The sequence below is a fragment of the Phyllopteryx taeniolatus genome, chromosome 4, assembly GCF_024500385.1.
Source record: "Phyllopteryx taeniolatus isolate TA_2022b chromosome 4, UOR_Ptae_1.2, whole genome shotgun sequence".
Classification (NCBI taxonomy): domain Eukaryota; kingdom Metazoa; phylum Chordata; class Actinopteri; order Syngnathiformes; family Syngnathidae; genus Phyllopteryx; species Phyllopteryx taeniolatus.
In genome coordinates this window covers 1,583,546-1,609,436 of record NC_084505.1, presented here as the reverse complement: position 1 = coordinate 1,609,436, position 25,891 = coordinate 1,583,546, and the positions used below count along the sequence as shown (strand labels likewise).

Below are 25,891 nucleotides of genomic sequence, written 5' to 3'. Positions count from 1 at the left end.
TTGGGTAATTTTTATTCAACTTTTATTTATTTTTACTTTTGTCAGATTAGTTATTAGAAGTTAATTCTGTGATCACTGTGGGTCTGTCTTTCATTGAGAAGAGGTACCAAAAATTTAATCCACGTGTGTTCTATGGAACACTATACTAAAAAAAAAATACTCCCACAAATGTGGAGATTTGTTCATGTGCACCAGAGGTGGGAAGAATAGCCAAAACTTGAACTCCAGCACTGTTACTTTCGAAAAATATGACTAGTTAAAGTAAATGTGACCGATGATAAGCAGTCACTGAAAAACTACTCAAGTACTGAGTAACTGTGATGAACCTATTTATTTTTTTTGTTTTTGTTTTTGTGTTTTTAATGAGCGCATCATCAAATAGAAAAAAATATATACAGTAAAATAGGACTGTGCAACTGCAGATATTGTCAAAGTATCACTTTTATCACTTTACTGAGATAAATATTAAATCTTAAGGTAAATGTAACCACAAGAAATGCTCAAATTAACTATTTGTTTATACTCATGAAAAATTAACTCTTTGCGGGAGTCTTTTAGCTCCTTCACAAAAAATGGCCATTTACCAGCCTCATCGTAAACAGAGCAGGATTTAAAATTAAATGGTGAAACTTTTGTTTTTGTTGTTCTTTGATTATTTTAGTTTAAAAACACATTTTGTTGAGTGTTTTATTTTGGGCAGTATTTAATACTGGAATTATTTAATTACACTGGCCCATGGTTACTGCGTATGCAATAATAGTCTCACAATTAAGATGTAATTTTGTCAAATGCATTTGGCCACATCGGGAAAATGTTTTTGCATTTCATGTAATACGTAAGCAACATATCAACACTGTGTATATTTACAAGTCAATACAAATATGCGATGTGAGTGAGTGCTGTGGGTGGTGAGAGGCTGGGGAAGCCACTTCAGGTTCGGAGTTGTAAAGAGTAACAGTGTATGATCATAATCATTCAGACAACTGAGATGTTTGGTTTGTGACACACGTCAGTTAATTGCAGTCTCCATGAAATGACACCCAGGAGTGGAAGTCTTATTCCTCCAAACTTTCTCCAAACAAATATTTTGTTCTTGTCTTCTCAATAGGATCTCTGGTGGGAGGCGCTAACATATAAACAGTTGAGTTAGTGTTTTGAGTAGCAACAACACTTCGTATATCACAATTCATTGCAAGCTCGCCAACGGTTTTTGGCTGTGCAGCACATGAACCTTAACCCGAAACCTTATCAGGGTCCGACTTTAAGCCTTTTTGAGTGGTGGTCCGAAACCAGGTTATGGTGGTCCTGTCAGAATCTGTACTGGTCCTGTATATTCATGATACAATGGGTTAAGTTTTAGTCATTATTTCATATTTAGCATTTTTACACTGTATCATTTAAGCCCCTTCAGAAAAGTATTAGTGCAATTGCATTCATGGCTATGACTCCATACAAACATCACTAAAATCAAGGCATAGCAAATGGACAAATTAATAATAATGCTTCAAAGAATAAATCCAGCCATCTATTTTCCGTACCACTTATCGTCACTAGGGTAGCGGGTGTGCTGGAGCCTATCCCAGCTATCTTTGGGCGAGCGGCAGGGAGAAGTTCAGATATACCCTGAACTGGTTGCCAGGCAATCGCAGAGCACATATAAACAAACAACCATTCGCACTCACATTCACACCTACGGGCTATTTAGAGTCTTCAATTAACCTACCTTGCATGTTTTTGGGATGTGGGAGGAAACCGGTGTGGCCAGAGAAAACCCACGCAGGCATGGGGGAGAACATGCAAACTCTACACAGACGAGGCTGTTTTTGAACCCTGATCCCCAGAACTGTGAGGCAGATATGCTAACCAGTCGTCCACCGTTCCACCAAGAATAAATCCACCCATCCATTTTCTACCACTTATCCGAGGTCGGGTCACGGGGACAGTAGCTTTAGCAGGGACACCCAGACTTCCCTCTCCCCAGCCACTTCATCCAGCTCTTCCGGGGGGATCCCGAGGTGTTCCCAGGCCAGCCGAAAGACGTAGTCTCTCCAGCGTGTCCTGGGTCGTCCCCGGGTCTCCTCCCGGTGGGATGTCCCCGCACGTTATTGGATATAATAATCTCATTATGAATAAATCAATTACAAAATCATTGAAATATTTATTTTGTACTGACATTCCAACAATCCTTTATTTTGTGTGTTGTTGTTATGTACACTATGTATCTTATGTATAAATATTGGCTAGTTGGTGGGAGGCTAAAGCTTATTGGAGCTTTGTGTGTGGATGCATGTGGTGTATGTGTAAGCATGTATTAGTCAATTATGATTTGGATTTATCTTTTGTATATTGGTGATTATATGTATGTGTTGAAAGCACCCCTTTGAAAATGAGACCATGCATCACAACTTCCCAAAGGGCTATCCTTGAAATAAATACATAAAAAATATAATGCACAATATAAAATTAATTTTTTATATAAAGACAGCGGAAAAACGTTTTAACACCACTGACCATTTTCATATGAAGATGTTTTTGGTAAATAAACAAGTTTTAGTATACTTTATCTATTATTTGCACAGGCCGGCAGTATTCCGACAAGTGTTATGACAACGAGACAGTGCCGTAAAGTGTCATGTTGCAGCGGGTATTTGCACTTTTATGTTGAATAAAGTTCTCGTGAGCACAGTTGTTATCCACACGTTATTGGCTATAATAATCTCGTTATGAAGCTTCACTTTGTTTCGTTGCCCTTGTTCCTCACCACCATTCCGTGTTTCGTTGCCGATGGCGGCGTTAGCTTCGGCTATCAACTTGAGGCTAACCCCAATATACAGTCAAGTGCGTTTCGCGGACATCTTGTCTTGCCTGGGATGTTTAAGTGATGATAATATTTTGGTCCTTAAATGCAAGGGGTGAAAGTTTTCTGACTTTTAATTCTTTACTGGCTCGAATGGGCCAGCGTCAACAGGTACGTGGTGGTCCAACACAGCGGCGTACTGGCCTTGGGTGATCAGGCCACCATTAATGTCAGACACTTACCACAACGCAATCAAAAGTAGCGAGTGCAATGTAGGTCAAAGTAACAGAGTAACAATAGTGTTCCTTCTTAATAAATATACTTGAGTATGAGTAAAAAGGTACATTGCATTGAAACTCTTCTGACAAAACAGAGTGAATGTAGTGTGTTACTACCCACCTCTGGTGTGCACTGACAAAAATATACATTTTCGAAAAAATAATTTGATGGTGCTAAAATGTGTCATTGAAAGTTGATCAAATATAAATTAATTTTTAAAAATTATAAAGAATTCAACCACGAGTCTACTTATCAAAGTTGTTTTTTGTTCACTGAGGATTAAAAAAATGTTTTCATAGGGAATGCAATTGTGTTGAGTAATGTACTGTGTACCATAATTTCTCGTGTATAATGCACATTTTTTCCCCAAAAAATATAGCCAAAAGTCAATAGTGCGCATGATACATGGGTATAGGGGGAAATGGAAAAAAAACTTTCACATTTTATAAATGTATGCTGCCATCTAGAGGTTGAAAAACAAAGCTGTACACTTTCATTCCAATATGCCACCACCACCTTGAGGTTATGAGCGAGGTGTACACTTTCATTCTAATATGCCACCGCCACCTAGAGGTTATGAAAAAGGCAGAGCCTACACTTTGATTCTAATATGACAGGGGTACGTATGACTGCATATATGTACAGTTGTGCTCATAAGTTTACATACCCGAGCAGAATTTGTGGAATGTTTTTTTTTTTTTAAATATGACTGAACAACAACCATCATTCATTTTTTGTTGGCTATGTTTTGTTTAATGATAATGCTTTCTGAAATGCTTGAGAGTTTAATTTGAATTCCATTCAAATATAATTTTGTGTTTCGCCTGGCCCTTCATGTTTTCTTTTGTACCCATCTTACAAATTCTGCCTGGGTAATCAAACATGAGCACAACTGTGAGTTTTCTCATTTACTAAATAAAAGTAGGGTTGTGAATTTCAAAATAAGAGCAAGTAAATAAAAAGAAAGTATGCGTTCAAATAAAGTGCTTAACTTTAAATTAAAAACTAACAAAATACAGATACTTCGTTTTGATCATATGGGTAGAAGCAAAATCATGCATTGTAAAAATGCAATATACAAAGGTAGAAGGGTTTTTCAGAATTTTGAGGTCAACTTTGGGGGTGAGTATTATACATGGGGGCGCATTATACATGACAGTACAATTACAGTATGTTATAAAGGCAAGATTACTCTCTAACTCAATTGTCTTGTTCATTCTTTTCCAGAAATACTTGGAGACAAGAAAACTGAATGTGACTGTAAAACCAAAGTCCAGTCAATAGTTTTGATAACTGCTCTTGAGTGAATATTGCCATTTCTGTCATTTGAATTCCTCTCTCTTTGTTGTCCTAGCGAAGCAAAGACATTACAAAAGTCTTATCCCCAGTCCACAGTGTCGGTAGATGTTTAATTTTTTTTTTATTCACAGGTCACAATTCACAACATATAGTGTGACTTTCAGGGGATCATCCCATTTCTGATAGGGAACTGAATTACTACTAAAACAAAATGGCTGAGGTAACTGAGCTAAAACGTCAAATCAGCTTGGTCTTTTTAGTATTGCTATCAGCTATAATTTTTTACCGATGTACGTTTTCAGGAAATTTTTGTTCTTTGTCCAAACAATTGTTTTTAGTTTAGTTCAAAGTTGTATGCTCACATTATACTCCTTTGTCAGAGATATGGTCTGGCTATGAACGAAAATAATTACTGTAACTGAATTCAAAGGTCAAACATCCCAGCATGTTTTGTTCCCCAAAGTTTCTGTGAAGACCTACTGTAGTAAAAGTCTAGTGAGTTATAGTTTAAGTGCATATTCCCTTGCTAGTTTAATTTTGTTGTTACTGTCTTGGCTAGGTTGAAATACTGTATGTACTGATTTCTGATCAAGGAACAAGGTAAACTTGTACAGTTAAGAGGGCTGCAAGAAAAAACATGCAGAAATGTTCTCTAAACTGTTTTGGGGGGTCAGCTTTTTCAACATATTGTATTCGTGTACCTTGTACCCTTATGTACCCTCTGCATTAAAGACCTTTGTATGGCAGTTTGGTGGTCTTGGGTTTATTGCAATAATTAAGGTTCATTCTTAACTTTGTGAGCAGCAGTATTTTTTATTACTCTGATTAGTACCGCTTACTTTCAAATTTAAGTCAAAAAAATGTCTGCTTTTTTTACACTGCAGTTGTACCTGGTTTTAATTGTATTGGGACACAGTAGTGATTATCTGCACTGTTCTAGCCTTACTGGCATGTCAGAACAAAAACACTAGCCTTGCTAAAGACATTAAAAATACAAAGAGTTAGATGTTTCATATTTGCTAGTAGTCATGGTCAGGGGAATTTTGTGGTATTCAGCGAGAGTGTCGTTCACAGCGAGTGTAATCACAAGAAGTATTCCAAAGAAGGGTTTGTTCTTTCACCAGCATTGTTACCCTATTTCTTAGCAGATCATTGTACACTCTGGGTAATCATTCCTCGTTTGAAATAAAATTATGTCTTGGAGCGTCTACAGCAAAACCAAGCCATATTTTGCAATGCAGGGTTTTGTAGAATGAGCAGTTTACCACCAGTCCAATTTATATAACATTTATCAAGGGACTGAAATACAATTACCTATCATTACCTAATAACTTGTACATTCAAATATAACAATCAGTGAAAATAAAAACAAATTGTAAAGGGTATCTCGTCACTGTCCAATACGAATATGATTGTCCACAAACAAATTAAGGGCTGGCGTGCAAAAGAAAATTAAATTGTAAAGCGCACTTATAAGTTAACATTGCCTCGACAAAGTATTAATAACCCCTGGAATTTATTCCCATTTTGTGACCTTAAAATCACAAACTTGAATGTATTTTGTTGTGATTTTATTTGATAGACCGACACAAAGTAGCACATAATTGTGAAGTGGGATGAATTTGACTGGCCTGCACAGAGTCCTGACACCAACCTGATAGAACATCTTCAGGATGAATTAGAGCGCAGACAGACCAGGCATTTTCATCCAACATGACTGTGTGGCCTCACAAATGCGCTTCTGAAAGAATGGTCAAAGATTCCCATCAACACACTCCCAAACGTTGTGGATAGCCTTCCCAGAAGAGTTGAAGCTGTTGTAGCTGCAGAGGGTGGATCGACATATTGAGTCCCATGGATTACGGATGGTATGTCACTTAAATTCATACTTCCCCTCCAAAGTATTGGAAAGGCAAAGTCAATTCCTTTGTTTTTGTTGTATACTGAAGAGATTTGGGTTTCAGATAAAAAGATGAATATGAGACAACATTTCACCTTTTATTTCATGGTATTTACATCTAGATCTGTTAAACAACTCAGGACAAAGCACCTTTTGTTTGAACCCACCCACTTTTCGAGTGAGCAAATGAATTGGAACATGTGACTGATTGGTGTTTCTAGGTGTTGCCTTTTAGATTGATTGCTTTAACATTACATAGTGCTTATTTTTGGCTTTGGGTTTCACCTGTGAAAACTGTATTTGCTGTTAAGTAAACATGAAGACCAGAGAGCTGTCTATGGGAGAAAAGCAAACTATTTTGAAGCTGAGAGAAGAGGGAAAATCAATCAGAGCTATTGCACAAACATTGGACATAACCAATACAACAATTTTGAATGTCTTTAAAAAGAAATAAACTACTGAGCAACAGACATCGAACAGGTCGACCAAGGGTATTAACAGCAGTTGATGACAGAAACATTGTGAGAGCTGTGAAGAAACACCCAAAGACAACAGTCAGTGACATCACTGCCAACCTCCACAGGACAGGGGTGCGGTTATCCCAATCCGCAGTTCGAAGAAGTCTGAGAAACGAAATATACAGGCCATACCACAAGATGCAAAACACTCCTCAGCAAAAAGTATTGGAAGGCCAGATTGGATTTCGCAAAGAAGTACAGAGTTGAGTCACAAAGTTTTATGGACTGATGAGACCAAGATTAACCTCTACCAAAGTGATGGAAAGGCCAAAGTATCTGCTTATATCCAAAATACACACGCTCATCTGTGACGCATGGTGGAGGTCATGTCATGGCTTGGCCTTGCATAGCTGCTCACTAATCTTTATTGATGTAACTCATGATGGTAGCAGTAGAATGAATTCGGAAGTCTACATAACCATTTTGTCTGGAAATTTACAGAAATGTGCTTCCAAACTTCATCATGCAACAGGACAATGACCCCAAAACACACTGCTAACACAACAACGGACTTCATCAGGGGGATAAAGTGGTAGGTCTTAGACTGGCCAAGTCGGACAGTAACCCAATAGAGCATGCATTTTCCCTCCTGAAGAGGAGACTGAAGGGAGAAACCCCAAGAAACAAACAAAAACAGAAAGAGGCTGCAGTAAAGGCCTGGAAAAGCATTTCAAATGAAGAATGCAACAGTCTGAAGTCAATGGGTCGCAGGCTTGATGCAGTTATTGCAAGTAAGGGTTATGCCACCAAATATTAAACATTACAAATTAATTTAATTTCTGTTCCAATACTTTTTCTCACTTGAAAATGTTCTCCTTCGGAAGCAGTTGGGCAGCCAACTGCGGCCGAAGTCGATCCCAGCGCGCAGTACTGTGTCTTTGTGAGGAGTGGTATTGTGACTCCTCTGTGGTTGAGACTGGTCTCCTCTCACACCGGACACAATACTCCGGTACGCGGATTGACTAGAGTTTGGAACGCAGTAGAAAAGTACAACAAAAAACTCAAATAATAAAATATAAAACTAAAAATAAAATCTTGATTTTTGTGGTATCATTTGTTACGATGGAGTTTACTTGGAAAGGAGAAAATATTAAGATTCACCTCGAGGGTAAAATTAGAATAGGAGAACAAATTATGGTAATGTGGCCGTATTTCAAGGAAACTATGCCCGGGGATGAGGAGGACAGGTCAATGACGATTAAAAAAATGAAGGGGATGTTGGTAGGATGTCAGGATGCTTCCACCTTATGCACTTCCTTTGCAGCAAGGTCGCGTTGTGAAAGCACTTATAGCAGAGATAGATAGAGGGTCAGTAGCGTTCGACATTGTAGGTAATCAAACTGTGGGTGGCGGGCTACCTTGCGGCCCTGCTAATGTGCTCTCTAGTGTGGCTTCTCCCTCAAGCCCACACCTGCGGGCCCGGACAGCCGTGGGAACACGACCGGCTTGACAACACGGGAAGCCAACATGGTGGCTTCCTAGGACAAGAGGAGACCACGCTGCTTGCCAAAGGGGTCAACCACAGTGTATGACCCTCTGAGAATGGAATTGGACAGAATTAATTCCGGTAATCACAATTCAGAGTTGGATGATTTGCGTAAGCAGTTGGATGCGACCAATTTGAGGCTAGCGCAGGAGCACAAGAAGTGCGAGGCTGAAGTCAACATGCTCTGGTCTCGGGTGAGGGAATTGAAACATTGGTTGGAGGAAGCAGGGTGCTCAGAAAAAGAGGCGGCTGATGGTGAAGAGGGAATACAGGGTCCCGAGAGGAATTGTGAGCAGCGGAAAGAGGCGACAAAGAGGATGATGAGATTCCTGGGGGGACGGTCCAGTTGGAGGAGAAGTGCTCTGGTAAGACAAGGCAAAGGAGCAAAAAACAGGAAATTCCAGGGTTCTGCTCATCCACAGCAACTTATGTACACTGCTTTTAGTGTGTCTGACCGCACATGCTTAAGTGACAAACTTCCACCCCCTACTCGGGGAGGTGCAATTTTCATGCAACGCTTTACGGATGCTACACAGGGAATGGGCGACTTGAGGGCCATTGTGGGAACGAAGCTTACATATCAGGAGCTTCGGACCCTGGAAGACATCGCTGACACCACTGAATACCATGATGATCATCCCCGGGACGGGAGCATTCGGGGTTAGATCGGAGTTGCCATGCATGAAATGTTTCCTCCCCCACTCTCTAACTGTTTTTCAGATGGGCGATGGGGAGACAGGCCTTGCTTACCTGTCACGCACCGAGACTGGACCAAGGCATCAGGTGGTGATCCGTTAGTTAGTCCAGTGATGAGTCAACTTTAGAGTTTCTGAAAAAAATAATTGACAGGTGCTGGAGGCGAAGAGGGCAAATTAACAGTACATTAAGAAAGAGAAGCAACTGGTGCAACAGAAGTCCACGACTGCCGCTCCACCTGCCTCAGTCTCCCTGTGAGGCGCAGCTTTACCAATCCGGACCACCACGCCAGACCTACCAGCGGGGGCGTGGATGTGGAGCGAGAGGTAGGGGGGGAAGTGAGACCGGGGGTGTCAGATGGGTTGTGTTTCAACTGCGGGGTGAGGGGTCACTGGGCGAGGGACTGCACCTGTCCAATATGGGCGGGTTACTCTTGTAACTATGAGTTCGATAAGTGCCCACAAGACTGCCTTGGCTTGCTTCGCCAGAGCGCAGCCGCACGGCAACCTGGACAGACCAGACCAACTCAGCAACCCACGATGCTCCATCAACCTTCCAATGCCAACCTGGCACCGCCACCTCCGGGTCAGTACCCTGTTCACCAATGGGGAAGGAAGACTCTATGTGCAGGGTTTGGCCGACCCCTGCATTCCGGTGACTGTGGATGGAAAACATCTCTCCATGATGGTCGACGCTGGCGCTTGCTACTCCTCCCTCAGTGAATTGCCTCCATGTGTTCCAGTGAGCAACAGAAAAGTAACCTTGGTCGGCTTCTCAGGGGTGCCAGAGGCTCTGCCGTTGACCCTTCCTACTCCCGTGCAGGTGGGAAAAAAGTAATTGACTCATTCTTTCATTTTCTCTCAGTGAACCTCATGGGCCGTGACATGCTTCTGATATGCAGACGACAAAACTATTTGGAAGGCCATCAGGCCTCCCCGGATGCCACAGGCTTGTGGCGCCATCCTGACGGTTGTCCTGTTCCCTCGGCGGTTCGGCTCCGGGTGCTGGTGGAGGAGGCTCACGGAGTGGCGCATCTGGGTAAGGCGCAAATGACACGAGCACTCATTAACTGGTGGCACCCTCATTTAAAGGACCCAATTGAGAATTTGGTGAAAAATTGCGAGGTGTGTCAGCTATCTAATATTCGACCAACAATCAAACCACTCCAGGGCACCTTTCCACTGCCTAGACACCCGGGAGAGGAAATTCATTTGGATTTTACAGACATGCTTGGACGTGTACGTGGCCAACACTATTTGTTGGTAATCTTGGATGCGTATACTTGATGGCCCAAAGCTTATCTCTGTAAAAGGGAAGATGCTGCCTCTGTCATAAAAGCATTGGTTAATAGTTACAGTCCAACCCGTGGCTTCCCCAGACGAATTTGTTTAGATAATGGTAGTCATTTCACGAATGAACATCTTCAAAAGGTTGAGGTGGTGCTCGGCCTCAAGCATTCATTCGAAACGGTATATCACCCCCAGTCCCAGGGGAAGGTGCAACGCAAGAATCAAAATCTGAAATCCAAAATTGCCAAAGTCATGGTTGGAACAAAATTGACATGGGTGAATGCGCTTCCCCTAGCACTCATGTCAATCCACAGTTCTGTGAATTCCCAAACCCGGTTCACCCCTTTTGAACTAACTAGGGGACAGTAATTTCCAGGTTCGGCGGCTGTGACAGGAACAGAAGAGATGGAGCCTCTCGGGTACAAGCCGTACTTCGAAGCCCTCAATGGCCTTTTCCAAACAGGTTGGGTCCAAGGGGGTGACCATTCAGACGGCATCTTTACGGCGCCATGGTCTTGAAGAGAAAATGGACTTTATTTTGGTAGTCACGTCACTCTTAATTACACCAAGGGAGTCACTCAAACCTTTCACTTCAATTTATGTGATTTACTGGACTGTTCCGCTTACTCTTACAGTCTGACCCATTTGTATTTGTGTAGATATGATTGCCACCCTTGTGATAGATGGGGCCCAGTAGTGGCATATACATATATTTTCCCCTCATCCGTGGAAATATTTCAGAATAGTAAGGGGAGTCTGGGGGTCCCGGTTAAAGAATCGACTCCTGTATTATTGACCATTAAAAAGTTTTGGCTAGGACCCAACATGAGGCATATACAGGATTTTATGAGATGTGACGGGCATAATCAGGGGTATTATATCCCTTTAGGGGCTAATGTTGTCAGAAGGAATCCAATTGGCCTGATGAGGCTTCTTTTGCAGGAGCCATCCAATTCCTGGTTGCAGGCAGCGGAGGATGTGGCTAACTGCACTGGCGTGACCAATTGCATTATTTGCTCACCCCGAAACCACTCCTCCAGATAGTGTACGCCATTTCTGGGTTCAACCACGGCCTCATCCACTTACATTATTTCAGCCTCACAACCTGATTTGTTCAGTCTGATTGAGTTAATGACTAAAGAAAATGTAACACCTCCAGCCTTCAGGGTGTCGACAGTAGGTAATCATACTTGTATTACAATGAAACCACTTGTCTCCACTTCAGTTGAATTGGGTAATATTTCATCTTCTCTATGGTCGCATGAATTAGATTTAATGAGCACTCGCGAGACGACTGACCAAGGCCGGAGCCGACGTCTGGTGGTGGTGCGGCAGCACCCGCTTGTTGGGGTGGCTGCTTCCCAATTGGTCGGGCTCGTGTGCGTTAATTTCTTTTGATTTCACCTGTTACTTTGTTTTCTTTAGACCGTGTGGAACCAGAAAAATGGCTTCTACCCTCAGGGTGGCTCCAGAGGCACAGGGTCCGCCACCAAGTACTGGAAACCCTTCGGCAGTGTACATCCCAATTCCAATGAAGTTGGGACATTGTGTTAAACAAATGAAAACAGAATACAATGATTTGCAAATCATGTTCGACCGATATTTAATTGAATACATTACAAAGACAAGATATTTAATGTACAAGCCGATAAACTTTGTTTTTAGCCAATAATCATTAACTTTGAATTTTATGGCTGCAACATGTTCCGTTGGCAAAAAAAGACTGAGAAAGTTGATGAATGCTCATCAAACACCTGTTTGGAACATCCCACAGGCTAATTGGGAACAGGTGAGTGCCATGATTGAGTATAAAAGGAGCTTCCCTGAATTGCTCAGTCATTCACACAAGCAAAGATGGGGCGAGGTTCACCTCTTTGTGAACAAGTATGTGAGAAAATAGGCAAACAGTTTAAGGGCAATGTTCCTCAACGTTCAATTGCAAGGAATTTAGGGATTTCATCATCTACGGTCCATAATATCATCAAAAGTTTAAGAGAATCTGGAGAAATCCCTGCATGTAAGCGGCAAGGCCGAAAACCAACATTAAATGCCCATGACCTTCGATCCCTCAGGCGCCACTGCATCAAAAACCGGCATCAATATGTAAAGGATATCAGCACATGGGCTCAGGAACACTTCAGAAAACCAATGTCAGTAAATACAGTTCGGCGCTACATCCGTAAGTGCAACTTGAAACTCTACTATGCAAAGCAAAAGCCATTTATCAACAACACCCAGAAACGCCGCCGGCTTCTCTGGGCCCGAGCTCATCTAAGATGGACTGATGCAAAGTGGAAAAGTGTTCTGTGGTCCGACGAGTCCACATTTCAAATTGTTTTGGGATATTGTGGACGTCGTGTCCTCCGGGCCAAAGAGGAAAATAACCATCCGGACTGTTATGGACGCAAAGTTCAAAAGCCAGCATCTGTGATGGTATGGGGTTGTGTTAGTGCCAATAGAATGGGTAACTTACACATCTGTGAAGGCACCATTAATGCTGAAAGGTAGATACAGGTTTTGGAGAAACATGTGCTGCCATCCAAGCAACGTCTTTTTCATGGACGCCCCTGCTCATTTCAGCAAGACGATGCCAAACCACCTTCTGCACGTTACAACAGCGTGGCTTCGTAGTAAAAGAGTGCAGGTACTAGACTGGCCTGCCTGCAATCTAGACCTGTCTCCCATTGAAAATGTGTGGCGCATTATGAAGCGTAAAATACGACAACGGAGACCAAGGACTTTTGAACAGCTGAAGCTGTACATCAAGCAAGAATGGGAAAGAATTCCACCTACAAATCTTCAACAATTAGTGTCCTCAGTTCCCAAACGTTTATTGAATGTTATTAAAAGAAAAAGTGATGTAACACAGTGGTGAACATGACCCTGCCCCAGCTTTTTTGGAACATGTTGCAGCCATAAAATTCTAAGCTAATGATTATTTGCTAAAAACAAAGTTTATCAGTTTGAACATTAATTATCTTGTCTTTGTAGTGTACTCAATTAAATATAGGTTGAACATGATTTGCATTTTCTGTTTTGGTTTGTTTAACACAACATCCCAACTTCATTGGAATTGGGGTTTCTATATAAGATGGAATTGGTGTGCCACGCGGTGTCCCAGATGAGTACAAATTGGTAGATCAAGTGGCAGTGGGGTTTGAGTACATTTTTGTGTGGGTGACTCCTAATAAAAATGTTGATCGCATTAATTATTTGCATTACAATCAACAGAGAATTTTACGGCAGATGCGGTGTTGGCGGTTCATGGGCAGCCTTCGGCAACATCCCTGATGGCCTACCAGAATCGTCTGGCACTGGACATGCTTCTAGCGGAAAAAGGTGGGGTATATTCAATGTTCAGGGACGAATGCTGTACTTTCATCCCGAATAATACAGCCCCAGATGGCAGCCTTACGAGAGCACTGTATGGGTTGAGGTCTCTGTCTAAGGAACTGATGTCTCACTCTGGGGTAGACTGCTCCATGTGGGACCAGTGGATGACATCCTGGTTTGGTAAATATAAAGGTTTGATTACTTTGGTTGAGTCTCAATGGCAGTGACGGTCAGCATGTTTCTGTGCAGATGCAGTTGCATTCTGTGCTTGCGTTCTTTGTCATCGGGTCATCATAACAGCTGGAGAAGGCAAATTTGGTCAGCCCCCACCATATCAAATGTCTTTGCCTTCTGCAGAGCCCGTAGCTTTCTTAGGATCAGTGGGAGTGGCGGACTCTGATACTGCTGATGATGCCATAGTTTAAAGTTCGTGTCGACCTCAGAATATGTGGGAGGGGGACTGCCTAATTTTTTGCGCATACCTATGGGTTGACCTTAGGCTAGCTGAGGTCATAAGGGGTAATTGTCATATTGTCCTTATCTCTTGTTCAGTATGGCTTGCTTAAAATCAGAGGCCTTAACTAACCGTTGCAGCTGTGTGCTTGTATAAACTTGTTTACAGGAAGCGGTCAAAGGAGAGAAGCTACAGAATGTTCCAGTGACAGTGGGAGAGAAACAAGTCATCACACTCTCAGACGGCTGCAATCAACATGAACGAAAATAAGGGGGGGAACAGCAGAGCAGGATGACCTAGAGTCAAGTGAAGCCTACCAGCTGTCGGATGATGCTGCTCCTCCCATACTCGTGTTGTCCATCCATCCATCCATTCTCTACCGCTTATCCGGGTCGGGTCGCGGGGGCAGTAGCTTCAGCAGGGACGCCCAGACTACCCTCTCCCCAGCCACTTCATCCAGCTCTTCCGGGGGGATCCCGAGGCGTTCCCAGGCCAGCCGAAGGATGTAGTCTCTCCAGCGCGTCCTGGGTCGTCCCCGGGGTCTCCTCCCGGTGGGACATGCCCGGAACACCTCACCAGGGAGGCGTCCGGGAGGCATCCGAATCAGATGCCCCAGCCACCTCATCTGGCTCCTCTCAATGCGGAGGAGTAGCGGCTCTACTCTGAGATCCTCCCGGATGACCGAGCTTCTCACCCTATCTCTAAGGGAGAGCCCGGACACCCTGCGGAGGAAACTCATTTCGGCCGCTTGTATCCGGGATCTTGTTCTTTCGGTCACGACCCACAGCTCATGACCATAGGTGAGGGTAGGAACGAAGATCGACCGGTAAATTGAGAGCTTCGCCTTTCGGCTTAGCTCTTTCTTTACCACAACGGACCGATACAAAGTCCGCATCACTGCAGACGCTGCACCGATCCGCCTGTCGATCTCCCGTTCCATTCTTCCCTCACTCGTGAACAAGACCCCAAGATACTTGAATTCCTCCACTTGGGGCAGGATCTCATCCCCGACCTGGAGATGGCATGCCACCCTTTCCCGACTGAGGACCATGGTCTCAGATTTGGAGGTGCTAATTCTCATCCCAGCCGCTTCACACTCGGCTGCGAACTGCTCCAATGAGAGTTGGAGGTCACGGCTTGATGAAGCCAACAGAACCACATCATCTGCAAAAAGCAGAGATGCAATACTGAGGCCACCAAACCGGACCCCCTCTACGCCTCGGCTGCGCCTAGAAATTCTGTCCATAAAAGTTATGAACAGAATCGGCGACAAAGGGCAGCCTTGGCGGAGTCCAACCCTCACCGGGAACGAGTCCGACTTACTGCCGGATATGCGGACCAAACTCTGACTCCGGTCGTACAGGGACCGAACAGCCCGTATCAGGGGGTTCGGTACCCCATACTCCCGAAGCACTCTCCACAGGACTCCCCGAGGGACACGGTCGAACGGCTTCTCCAAGTCCACAAAACACATGTAGACTGGTTGGGCGAACTCCCATGCACCCTCGAGGACCCTGCCGAGGGTGTAGAGCTGGTCCACTGTTCCACGGCCAGGACGAAAACCACACTGCTCCTCCTGAATCTGAGATTCGACTTCCCGACGGACCCTCCTCTCCAGCACCCCTGAATAGACCTTACCAGGGAGGCTGAGCAGTGTGATCCCCCTGTAGTTGGAACACACCCTCCGGTCCCCCTTCTTAAAAAGGGGGACCACCACCCCAGTCTGCCAATCCAGAGGCACTGTCCCCGATGTCCACGCGATGTTGCAGAGGCGTGTCAACCAGGACAGCCCCACAACATCCAGAGCCTTTAGGAACTCCGGGCGAATCTCATCCACCCCCGGGGCCCTGCCACCGAGGAGCTTTTTAACTACCTCGGTGACCTCAAACCCAGAGATAGGAGAGCCCGCCTCAGAGAACCCACACTCTGCTTCCCCATGGGAATGCGTGTCGGTAGAATTGAGGAGGTCTTCGAAGTATTCTCCCCACCGACTCACAACGTCCCGAGTCGAGGTCAGCAGCGCCCCATCCCCACTATACACAGTGTTGGTGGTGCACTGCTTTCCTCTCCTGAGACGTCGGATGGTGGACCAGAATTTCCTCGAAGCCGTCCGGAAGTCTTTCTCCATGGCCTCACCGAACTCCTCCCATGCCCGGGTTTTTGCTTCAGCGACCACCAGAGCTGCATTCCGCTTGGCCAGCCGGTACCCATCAGCTGCCTCAGGAGTCCCACAGGCCAAAAAGGCCCGATAGGACTCCTTCTTCAGCTTGACGGCATCCCTCACCGTTGGTGTCCACCAACGGGTTCGGGGATTGCCGCCACGACAGGCACCAACCACCTTACGGCCACAGCTCCGGTCGGCCGCCTCAGCAATGGAGGCGCGGAACATGGTCCACTCGGACTCGATGTCCCCCGCCTCCCCCGGAACATGAGCAAAGTTCTGTCGGAGGTGGGAGTTGAAACTCCTTCTGACAGGGGATTCTGCCAGACGTTCCCAGCAGACCCTCACAATACGTTTGGGCCTGCCACGTCGGACCGGCATCTTCCCCCACCATCGGAGCCAACTCACCACCAGGTGGTGATCAGTTGACAGCTCCGCCCCTCTCTTCACCCGAGTGTCCAAGACATGCGGCCGCAAGTCCGATGACACGACCACAAAGTCGATCATCGAACTGCGACCTAGGGTGTCCTGGTGCCAAGTGCACGTGTGGACACCCTTATGCTTGAACATGGTGTTCGTTATGGACAATCTGTGACGAGCACAGAAGTCCAATAACAGAACACCGCTTGGGTTCTGATTGGGGGGGCCGTTCCTCCCAATCGCGCCCTTCCAGGTCTCACTGTCATTGCCCACGTGAGCATTGAAGTCCCCCAACAGAACAATGGAGTCCCCAGCGGGAGCGCTCTCCAGCACCCCCTCCAAGGACTCCAAAAAGGGTGGGTACTCTGAACTGCTGTTTGGTGCATAGGCACAAACAACAGTCAGGACCCGTCCCCCCACCCGAAGGCGGAGGGAGGCTACCCTCTCGTCCACCGGGGTGAACCCCAACGTACAGGCGCCGAGCCGGGGGGGAATAAGTATACCCACACCTGCTCGGCGCCTCTCACCATGGGCAACTCCAGAGTGGAAGAGAGTCCAACCCCTCTCGAGAGGACTGGTACCAGAGCCCCAGGTGTGTGTGGAGGCGAGTCCGACTATATCGAGTCGGAACTTCTCGACCTCACACACCAGCTCGGGCTCCTTCCCTGCCAGAGAGGTGACATTCCACGTCCCTAGAGCCAGCTTCTGTAGCCGGGGATCGGATCGCCAAGGTCCCCGCCTTCGGCCACCGCCCAGCTCACACTGCACCCAACCCCTATGGCCCCTCCCACAGGTGGTGAGCCCATGGGAAGGGGGACCCCCGTTACCCTTTCGGGCTGTGCCCGGCCGGGCCCCATGGGTGCAGGCCCGGCCACCAGGCGCTCGCCTTCGAGCCCCACCACCAGGCCTGGCTCCAGTGGGGGGCCCCGGTGGCCCGCGTCCGGGCAAGGGAAAACGAAGTCCATTGTTTGTCGTCATCATTAGGGGTCTTTGAGCCGTGCTTTGTCTGGTCCCTCACCTAGGACCTGTTTGTCATGGGTGACCCTGCCAGGGGCATAAAGCCCCAGACAATTTAGCTCCTAGGATCACTGGGACACACAAACCCCTCCACCACGACAAGGTGACGGCTCAAGGAGGGGACTCGTGTTGTAATCTACAAATTGTAGGGCAGCCAGGGAAAGATGCGGGATTCTCTCTCTGCCTGCAACGCAGGCGCGAGGTTCGCTCCAGGGAGAGAAAACCGGCCAGAATGCTGTGATTGTATACTTTTGCTGCACTTCTGAGATATAAAACTGATCAAATTGCAACCTGTGTGAGTTTCTTGATTGGTTTACCTTTCCTCAGAGAAAATGAACACGCATTGGTGAGTGGAGTAGTTCATTAATTTGTAATTTGGGCCTTTGACCCTGGGTGATAGGAAACAACGCTCACTCTCCAACAAAACACAACACCGAAATTAGCATAATCAAAGTGATACATAAGATGACTGTTTTAGAAACATATAATTTCTATCATTTTGAACTCTTTATGGCTATTTACTTATTGGGTTGGACATATGTACACATTTGTCATTAGTTCAACATGTATGATATGGTTTTCCACATACTGTATAATGTAACAAACAATCCCAAAAGGATTATAAATGACAAGATTTGTACACAATACATGTGCTTATTGTTAAAAAGGGACACAGGTGCCTTACTGAAATTCTTAGCTGACACAGACATTTAAACTGGTCTAAAAAATCTATTTCTAAATTTCAAACCCCAAAGTTTCAGATGAAAAATCTAATGATGGTACTGATGTTACTTTTGGCATGACAAATTATTGCAGATCTTGGATCAGTAATTATGCACAACTGACTGTCATTAGCATCTCTTGGACAAAAAATCCTGAGGCAGATTTTAGCCAACGAAAAGGTTTTGGTTCGTGTTGGTGTCCTTTCAATTGCCAGGCGACTCAAAACCCTTCGTGTTATTTACATAACCTCATGTTGACACAGACACAAACTTTTAGGGGAAGGAAAAAGTACCTAGTTAGAGCATTTAATTTTATGTATCTACATTTAGTCATGTTTTGATTTTCAGTCTCAAAGATGAAGAATGATAATATACAAATATAATAGTATAATGCTGATGGGTTGGACCATATTCATCCATCCATTTTCGTTACCGCTTCTCCTCACAAGGCATGCTGGAGTCTATCTCAGCTATCTTCGGGCAAGAGGGCTGGGGTACACCCTGAACTGGTTGCCAGTTGGACCATATTGACCACTGATAATGGAAATAATAAAATAATGCTCAGCCATTGAGGAGGAGTGGACCAACATTCCACAGGCTACAATCAAGAACCTGATCAACTCTATGCGATGTGTTGCACTGCGTGAGGCAAATGGTGGTCACACCAGATACTGATACAGATACTGGTTTTCTGACCCCCAGACAAAGAAAAATTGCACCAGTGCCCAGCCTAAGGCACACCTGTGCAATAATTATGCTGTCTAATCAGCATCTTGATATGCCACACCTCTGAGATGGGATGGATTATCTCAACAAAGGAGAATTGCTCACTAACACAGATTTGTGATCAATATTTGAGGGAAATTGCCTTTTGTGTATGTAGAAAAAGTTTTAGATATTGGAGTCCAGCTCATGAAAAATAGGAGCAAAAACAAAAGAAGAAGAATCATCTTTTATTGTCATGAACATGCATGCATGCACATGAAATTTGTTCTCTGCATTTAACCCATCACAGTGAACACATACACATTAGTGGAACACACTGGAGCAGGGGGCAGCTGAAGTGCCTGGGGAGCATTTCAGGGTATCAGTGTCTTGCTCAAGGACACCACAGCCGGGGGATATGGCGGATGGTCCAGTTGGGGTCTTGAACCTAGGTCCCCTACGGTGGCAGGCGATGATCTTCACCATTGGGCCAAGGTGACAAAGGGCAGCCCTCACTGGGAACGAGTCAAACTGACTCCGGTCATACAGCCCGTATCAGGGGGTTCGGTACCCTGTACTCCCGAAGCACCCCCCACAGGACTCCCCGAGGGACACGGTTGAACGCCTTCGACGAGTCCACAAAACACATGTAGACTGGTTGGGCAAACTCCCATGCACCCTCGAGGAGTCCACGGTTCCACGGGCAGGAGGAAAACCACAATGCTCCTCCTGGATCTGAGATTCGACTTCACGACGGACCCTCCGCTCCAGCAACCCATGAATAGACCTTACCAGGGAGGCTGAGGAGTGTGATCCCCCTGGAGTTGGAACATACATCTTAAAAAGGGGGACCACCACCCCAGTTTGCCAATCCAGAGGGACTGTCCCTGATGTCCACGCGATGTTGCAGAGGCGTGTCAACCAAGACAACCCCACAACATCCAGAGGCTTTAGGAACTCCGAGCTAATCTCATCCGCCACGAGGAGCTTTTTAACCACCTCGGTGACCTCAACCCCAGAGGTAGGAGAGCCCGCCTCAGAGAACCCAGACTCTGCTTCCTTATGGGAAGGCGTGTCGGTGGAATTGAGGAGGTCTTCAAAGTATTCTCCCCACCGAGTCACAACGTCCCGAGTCGAGGTCAACAGCGCCCCATCCCCACTATACACAGTGTTGATGGTGCACTAATTCCCCCTCCTGAGACGCAGGATGGTGGACCAGAATTTCCTCGAAGCCGTCCGGAACTTCGCTGTGGCCAACTCCAGAGTGGAAGAGAATCCAACCCCTCTCGAGAGGACTGGTACCAGAGTCCAAGCTGTGTGTGGACTACATCTAGTGGACTACTTCTCGACCCCACACACCAGCTCGGGCTCCTTCCCTCCCAGAGAGGTGACATTCCACGTTCCTAGAGCCAGTTTCTGTAGCCGGGGATCGGATCGCTAAGGTGCCTGCCTTCGACCACCTCCCATCTCGCACTGCACCCAACCCCTATGGCCCCTCCCACAGGTGGTGAGGCCATGGGAAAGGGGACCCACGTTACCCTTTTGGGCCCCATGGGTGCAGACCCACCAGCCGCTCGCCTTCGAGCCCCACCTCCAGGTTATGGACCGTAGATGATGAAATCCCTAAATTCCTTGCAATTGTACGTTGAGGAACATTGTCCTGAAACTGTTCGACTATTTTCTCGCGCACTTGTTCACAAACAGGTGAACCTTGCCCCATCTTTGCTTGTGAATGACTGAGCAATTCAGGGAAGCTCCTTTTCTACCCAATCATGGCCCCACCTGTTCCCAGTGAGCCTGTTCACCTGTGGGATGTTCCAAACAGGTGTTTGATGAGCATTCCTCAACTTTCTCAATCTTTGTTGCCACCTGTCCCAAGCTTTTTTGGAACATGTTGCAGCCATAAAATTCTAGGTTAATGATTATTTGCTAAAAACAATCAAATTTATCAATTTGAACATTAAATATCATGTCTTTATAGTGTATTCAATTAAATATAGATTGAACATGATTTGCAAATCATTGTATTCTGTTTTTATTTATGTTTAACACAACTTCCAACTTCATTGGAATTGGGGTTGTATTTTACCTTTTAAAGATGGGGAATTTGAGGGGTTTTTTTTTTTTAGGAATAAGTAAAAAGCAAGACATCCAAATGATGTCTGAAATGGGGTCGAGCAAGATTTGTTGTGTCTTGTTTAACGTTTGTTTAAAAAAAAAAAACTATTCCTACATTCTCTCAATTAAAACTCAAATCTATCATAAAATCGTTATTGCTTATACAGACAATGGAATAATCTTAGCAGTAGTAGTATTTCAACAAGCTGAAATAAAGTATTAATATTACTGTACATGTCATGATCCATGGCCTGCAGTTCCTCTTTTGGAGCTTGGGTGGCGCCATGTGCCTTTTCTCTCCCTCTCCCCCTCTGTCTCCCTAGCAATCAGCAGCACCTGTGCAGCGCACCTGTCTTCAAGCAGCACTGATTAATGCCTGCATTTAAAGCCCGTCAAGTTCTACAGACTTCGCCTGAGTATTGACGCTTGTTTCTGACTCACTGGCCGACTCTCGTACTCCCAGGTTTTTGTGATATGATAGGATTATCCTACAACTCGCATCTGTACTCACTTCTGCTTCTTCCGTGCCTTGCCCATCTCGCTGACTGCTCCAGCCACGCCGCCAAGCCACACCACCTGCTCATGTTCCCGCTTACTGCTCGGTCCTTGTTCCCGACAACCCGCACCTCCCCTTGGATATCCGTACCTTGTTACAACCATTCTTAATCTACTTCCTCCGCCTAAGTCTGCTCTTGGGTCCAATTCACATCCTACTACTCGCCGTGACAGTTAATATGCAATGTGTAGACCTGTTAATATTGATGAAGCGCCACAAACGTGGTAATAAGCCTAGAGAGCAAGAGATGTCACTGCAGCGTACATTTGATTCTGACATTATTGTTGCCTCGTTACATTAGCCAAATTCAGCAGCCTATACACAGATGCGTTTCAAACGACAACTTTCCATAAGAGACTATATGACAACTAGAGCGTCTGCCTCACAGTTCTGAGGACCGGGGTTCAATAGCCCGGCCCCACCTGTGTGGAGTTTGCATGTTCTCCCTTTGCCTGCGTGGGTTTTCTCCGGGAACTCCGGTTTCCTCCCACATCCCAAAAACATACATGGTTGGTTAATTGACAACTCTAAATTGCCCGTAGGTGTGAATGGTTGTTTGTTTGTATGTGCCCTGCAATTGGCTGGCAAGCAGTTCAGGGTGTACCCCGCCTCCTGCCCGACGATAACTGGGATAGGCTCCAGCACGCCCGAGACCCTCGTGAGGGGAATCGGCTCAGAAAATGGATGGAGGCATTCAATATAAGGGAGTGGGGACTCATGCCCAACTCCAAATTGCGTCACTCTGCACCGTTTTAGTCATGCCCACAAAATCAGGAAACCTGAAATGGTGAAAAGCAGTTAAACACTATCTCTGCAATTAATAACTACATTGTTCAGTCTAGGCACATGTTTTCAGAAATCTTCAAACATCTACAATCTACTTCACATACAAGTGAGAACTGAACACAAAGGGGTATGGGCAGTGAGTCTCCGGTGTTAAACTTAACACTGGTCTGGTTGTGTTTTGCCTCTTACACTACTACAAATTCCCAGGTTGACTTTAATCCCCCATTGTTACCTTACATTTATTTTGTGTGGTTGTGGTTTATGATTTTTGGACAACTAATCTGAGAGGGGCGGAGCTGTCAACTGATCACCACCTGATGGTTGGTGTGTTGGCTCCAATGATGGGGGAAGATGCCAGTCTGACGTGGCAGGCCCAAACGTATTGTGAGGGTCTCCTGGGAATGTCTTGCAGAATCCCCTGTCAGAAAGAGTTTCAACTCCCACCTCCGACAGAACTTTGCTCATGTTCCGGGGGAAGCGGGGGACATCGAGTCCGAGTGGACCATGTTCTACGCCTGCATTGCTGAGCCTGCCGACCGGAGCGTGGCCGTGGTCGGGTGCCTGTCGTGGTGGCAACCCCCGAAGCCGTTGGTGGTGAGGGATGCCGTCAACCTGAAGGAGTCATATCGGGAATTTTTGGCCTGTGGGACTCCTGAGGCATCTGATGGGTGCCGGCTGGCCAAGCGGAATACAGCTTTGGTGGTCGCTGAGGCAAAAACCTGGGTGTGGGAGGAGTTCGGTGAGGCCATGGAAAATGACTTCCGAACGGCTTCGAAGAAATTCTGGTCCACCATCCGGCGTCTCAGGAGGCGGAAGCAGTACACCATCAACATTGTGTATAGTGGGAATGGGAATCTCAGATTCAGGAGGAGCAGTGTGGTTTTCGTCCTGGCCGTGGAACAGTGGACCAGCTCTATACCCTAGTCAGGGTCCTCGAGTGTGCATGGGAGTTTACCCAACCAGTCTAGATGTGTTTTGCGGACTTGGAGAAGGCCTTCGACCGTGTCCTTCGGGGAGTCCTGTAAGGAGTACTTCGGAAGTATGGGGTACTGAACCCCCTGTACGACCAGTGACAGAGTTTGGGCAGCATTGCCGACAGTAAGTCAGATTTGTTTCCGGTGAGGGTTGGACTCCGCCAAGGCTGCCCTTTGTCACCAATTCTGTTCCTAACGTCTATGGACACAATTTTTAGGCACAGCTGAGGCGTAGAGAGGGTCCGGTTTAGTGCCTCAGTATTACATCTCTTCTTTTTGCAGACAATATGGTTCTGCTGGCTTCATCAAGCCGGGATCTCCAACTGTCATTGGAGCGGTTCGCAGCAGAGTGTGAAATAGTTGGGATGAAAATCAGCACCTCCAACTCTGAGACCATAGTCCTCAGTTAGAAAAGGGTGGCATGCCCTCTCCAGGTCAGGGGTGAGATCCTGCCCCAAGTGGAGGAGTATCTTGGGGTCTCAATTTACCGATCGATCTACGTTCCTACCCTCACCTATGGTCACGAGCTGTGGGTTGTGACCGAAAGAACAGGATCCCTGATACAAGTGGCCAAAATGAGTTTACTCCCTAAGAGATAGGGTGAGAAGCTTGGTTATTCGGGAGAGGCTCAGAGTAGAGCCGCTGCTTCTCCACATTGAGAGGACCCAGGTGAGGTGTCCCAGGCATCTGATTGGGATGCCTCCTGGACACCTCCAAGGAGAGGTGTTCCGTGCATGTCCCACTGGGAGGAGACCTCGGGGACGACCCAGGACACGCTGGAGAGACAATGTCTCCCAGCTGGCCTCTGGGTCTCCCCGGAAGAGCTGGATGAAGTGGCTCGGGAGACGGAAGCCTGGGCATCCCTGCTAAAGCTATGCCCCCGCAACCCGAGCTCGGATAAGTGGAAGAAAATGTATGTATGGATGGATGGATGAACGGACAGATAATCTGTGTAATCAAAATAAGGTGTCGTTCAGTTCCAGTAGCTGAGATACAGTGGGTATGGAAAGTATTCAGACCCCCTTAAATTTTTCACTTTTTATATTGCAGATATTTGCTAAAATCATTTAAGTTCATTTTTTTCTTCATTAATGTGCACACAGCACCCCATATTGACAGAAAAAAAACGGAATTGTTGAAATTTTTGCAGATTTATTAAAAACCAAAAACTGAAATATCACGGACCCATAAGTATTCAGACCCTTTGCTGTGACACTCATATATTTAACTCGGGTGCTCTCCATTTCTACTGATCATTCTTGAGATGATAATAATTGCAATTGAAGGAAAGATGAATGCGGCCAAGTACAGGGATATACTGGATGAAAACCTGCTGCAGAGTGCTCAGGACCTCAGACTGGGCCGAAAGTTCACCTTCCAACAAGACAATGACCCAAAGCACGCAGCTAAAATAACGATGGAGTGGCTTCAGAACAACTCCGTGATTGTTCTTTCATGGCCCAGCCAGATCCCTGACTTAAACCCAATTGAGCATCTCTGGAGAGACCTGAAAATGGCTGTCCACCAACGTTCACCACCTGACAGAACTGGAGAGGATCTGCAAGGAGGAATGGCAGAGGATCCCCAAATCCAGGTGTGAAAAACATGTTGCATCATTCTCAAAAAGACTCATGGCTGTATTTAGCTGAAAGGGTGCTTCTACTAAATACTGAGCAAAGGGTCTGAATACTTATGGCTGTGTGATATTTCAGTTTTTCTTTGTTAATACATCTGAAAAAACTTTCTAAGAATTACTGCGGAAGGTTTTTAAGCTTTGTTTTTCAGCTTTCAAGTTTTTAAGACTAAAAATGACGAGAAAACAAACAAACAAAAGTTTATGTCCCTTGATATTTAATCTACACAAGAAATGTACGAAAGTACAAACTGGACATACCTGTCAAGCAGGTTTGTTTGGACTGACTTTGTGGGTGGGACCAACTGTCCAATGTGAGAAGAAAGATTCGATAAGCAAAAACAAAATTAGTGAAGCGGAGACACGAATTATCTACTGACGGAAGAAGCGACAGGTTGACAATCAGACGACTCAAATTGAAATTAAAAGGTAAGCAAAATAAACTACATAATTTTGAATCTTCTTGAAAGCAGTCTTTTTATGAATCACCTGTTAAGAAATTGTCTTTTTCTTTTCATAACACCTGGTTTAAAATTACATATATATATATATATATATATGTATATATATATATATATATATATATATATATATATATATATATATATATATATATATATACATATATATATATATATATATATATATATATATATATATACGTATACATATATATATATATATACATATATATATATATATATATATATATATATATATATATATATATATATTAGGGCTGCACAAT

At 45.3% G+C, this 25,891-nt stretch overlaps 3 protein-coding genes across 11 annotated transcripts in view; all 3 read left to right on the top strand.

Moving 5' to 3' along the window:
• The window catches only part of LOC133477378 (zinc finger protein 638-like), a 79,632-nt gene extending 74,511 nt beyond the window's left edge, over positions 1–5,121 (top strand). For all 6 annotated transcript variants that reach the window (XM_061772033.1, XM_061772034.1, XM_061772035.1 and 3 more), the window contains one exon: positions 4,304–5,121. In XM_061772033.1, the coding sequence (XP_061628017.1) occupies positions 4,304–4,360 (57 nt within the window). In that variant the 3' untranslated portion in view covers positions 4,361–5,121. The remainder of the gene's footprint in view (positions 1–4,303) is intronic.
• Positions 5,122–5,203: 82 nt separating this feature from the next.
• On the top strand, positions 5,204–14,319 carry LOC133477379 (uncharacterized). Its single transcript, XM_061772039.1, has 6 exons — positions 5,204–9,062; positions 9,129–9,301; positions 9,464–9,560; positions 9,718–9,797; positions 9,877–10,013; positions 11,690–14,319. The coding sequence occupies exons 1-6, from the start codon at positions 9,007–9,009 to the stop codon at positions 11,816–11,818; spliced, it is 672 nt and encodes a 223-aa protein (XP_061628023.1). The 5' UTR covers positions 5,204–9,006; the 3' UTR covers positions 11,819–14,319.
• Positions 14,320–25,436: 11,117 nt separating this feature from the next.
• The window catches only part of LOC133477377 (E3 ubiquitin-protein ligase TRIM21-like), an 88,229-nt gene continuing 87,774 nt past the window's right edge, over positions 25,437–25,891 (top strand). For 3 of the 4 annotated variants that reach the window (XM_061772030.1, XM_061772027.1, XM_061772031.1), the window contains exon 1: positions 25,437–25,572. The gene's annotated coding sequence lies outside the window, so the exon portion shown is untranslated. The remainder of the gene's footprint in view (positions 25,573–25,891) is intronic. The other variant, XM_061772028.1, reaches the window with a different exon arrangement.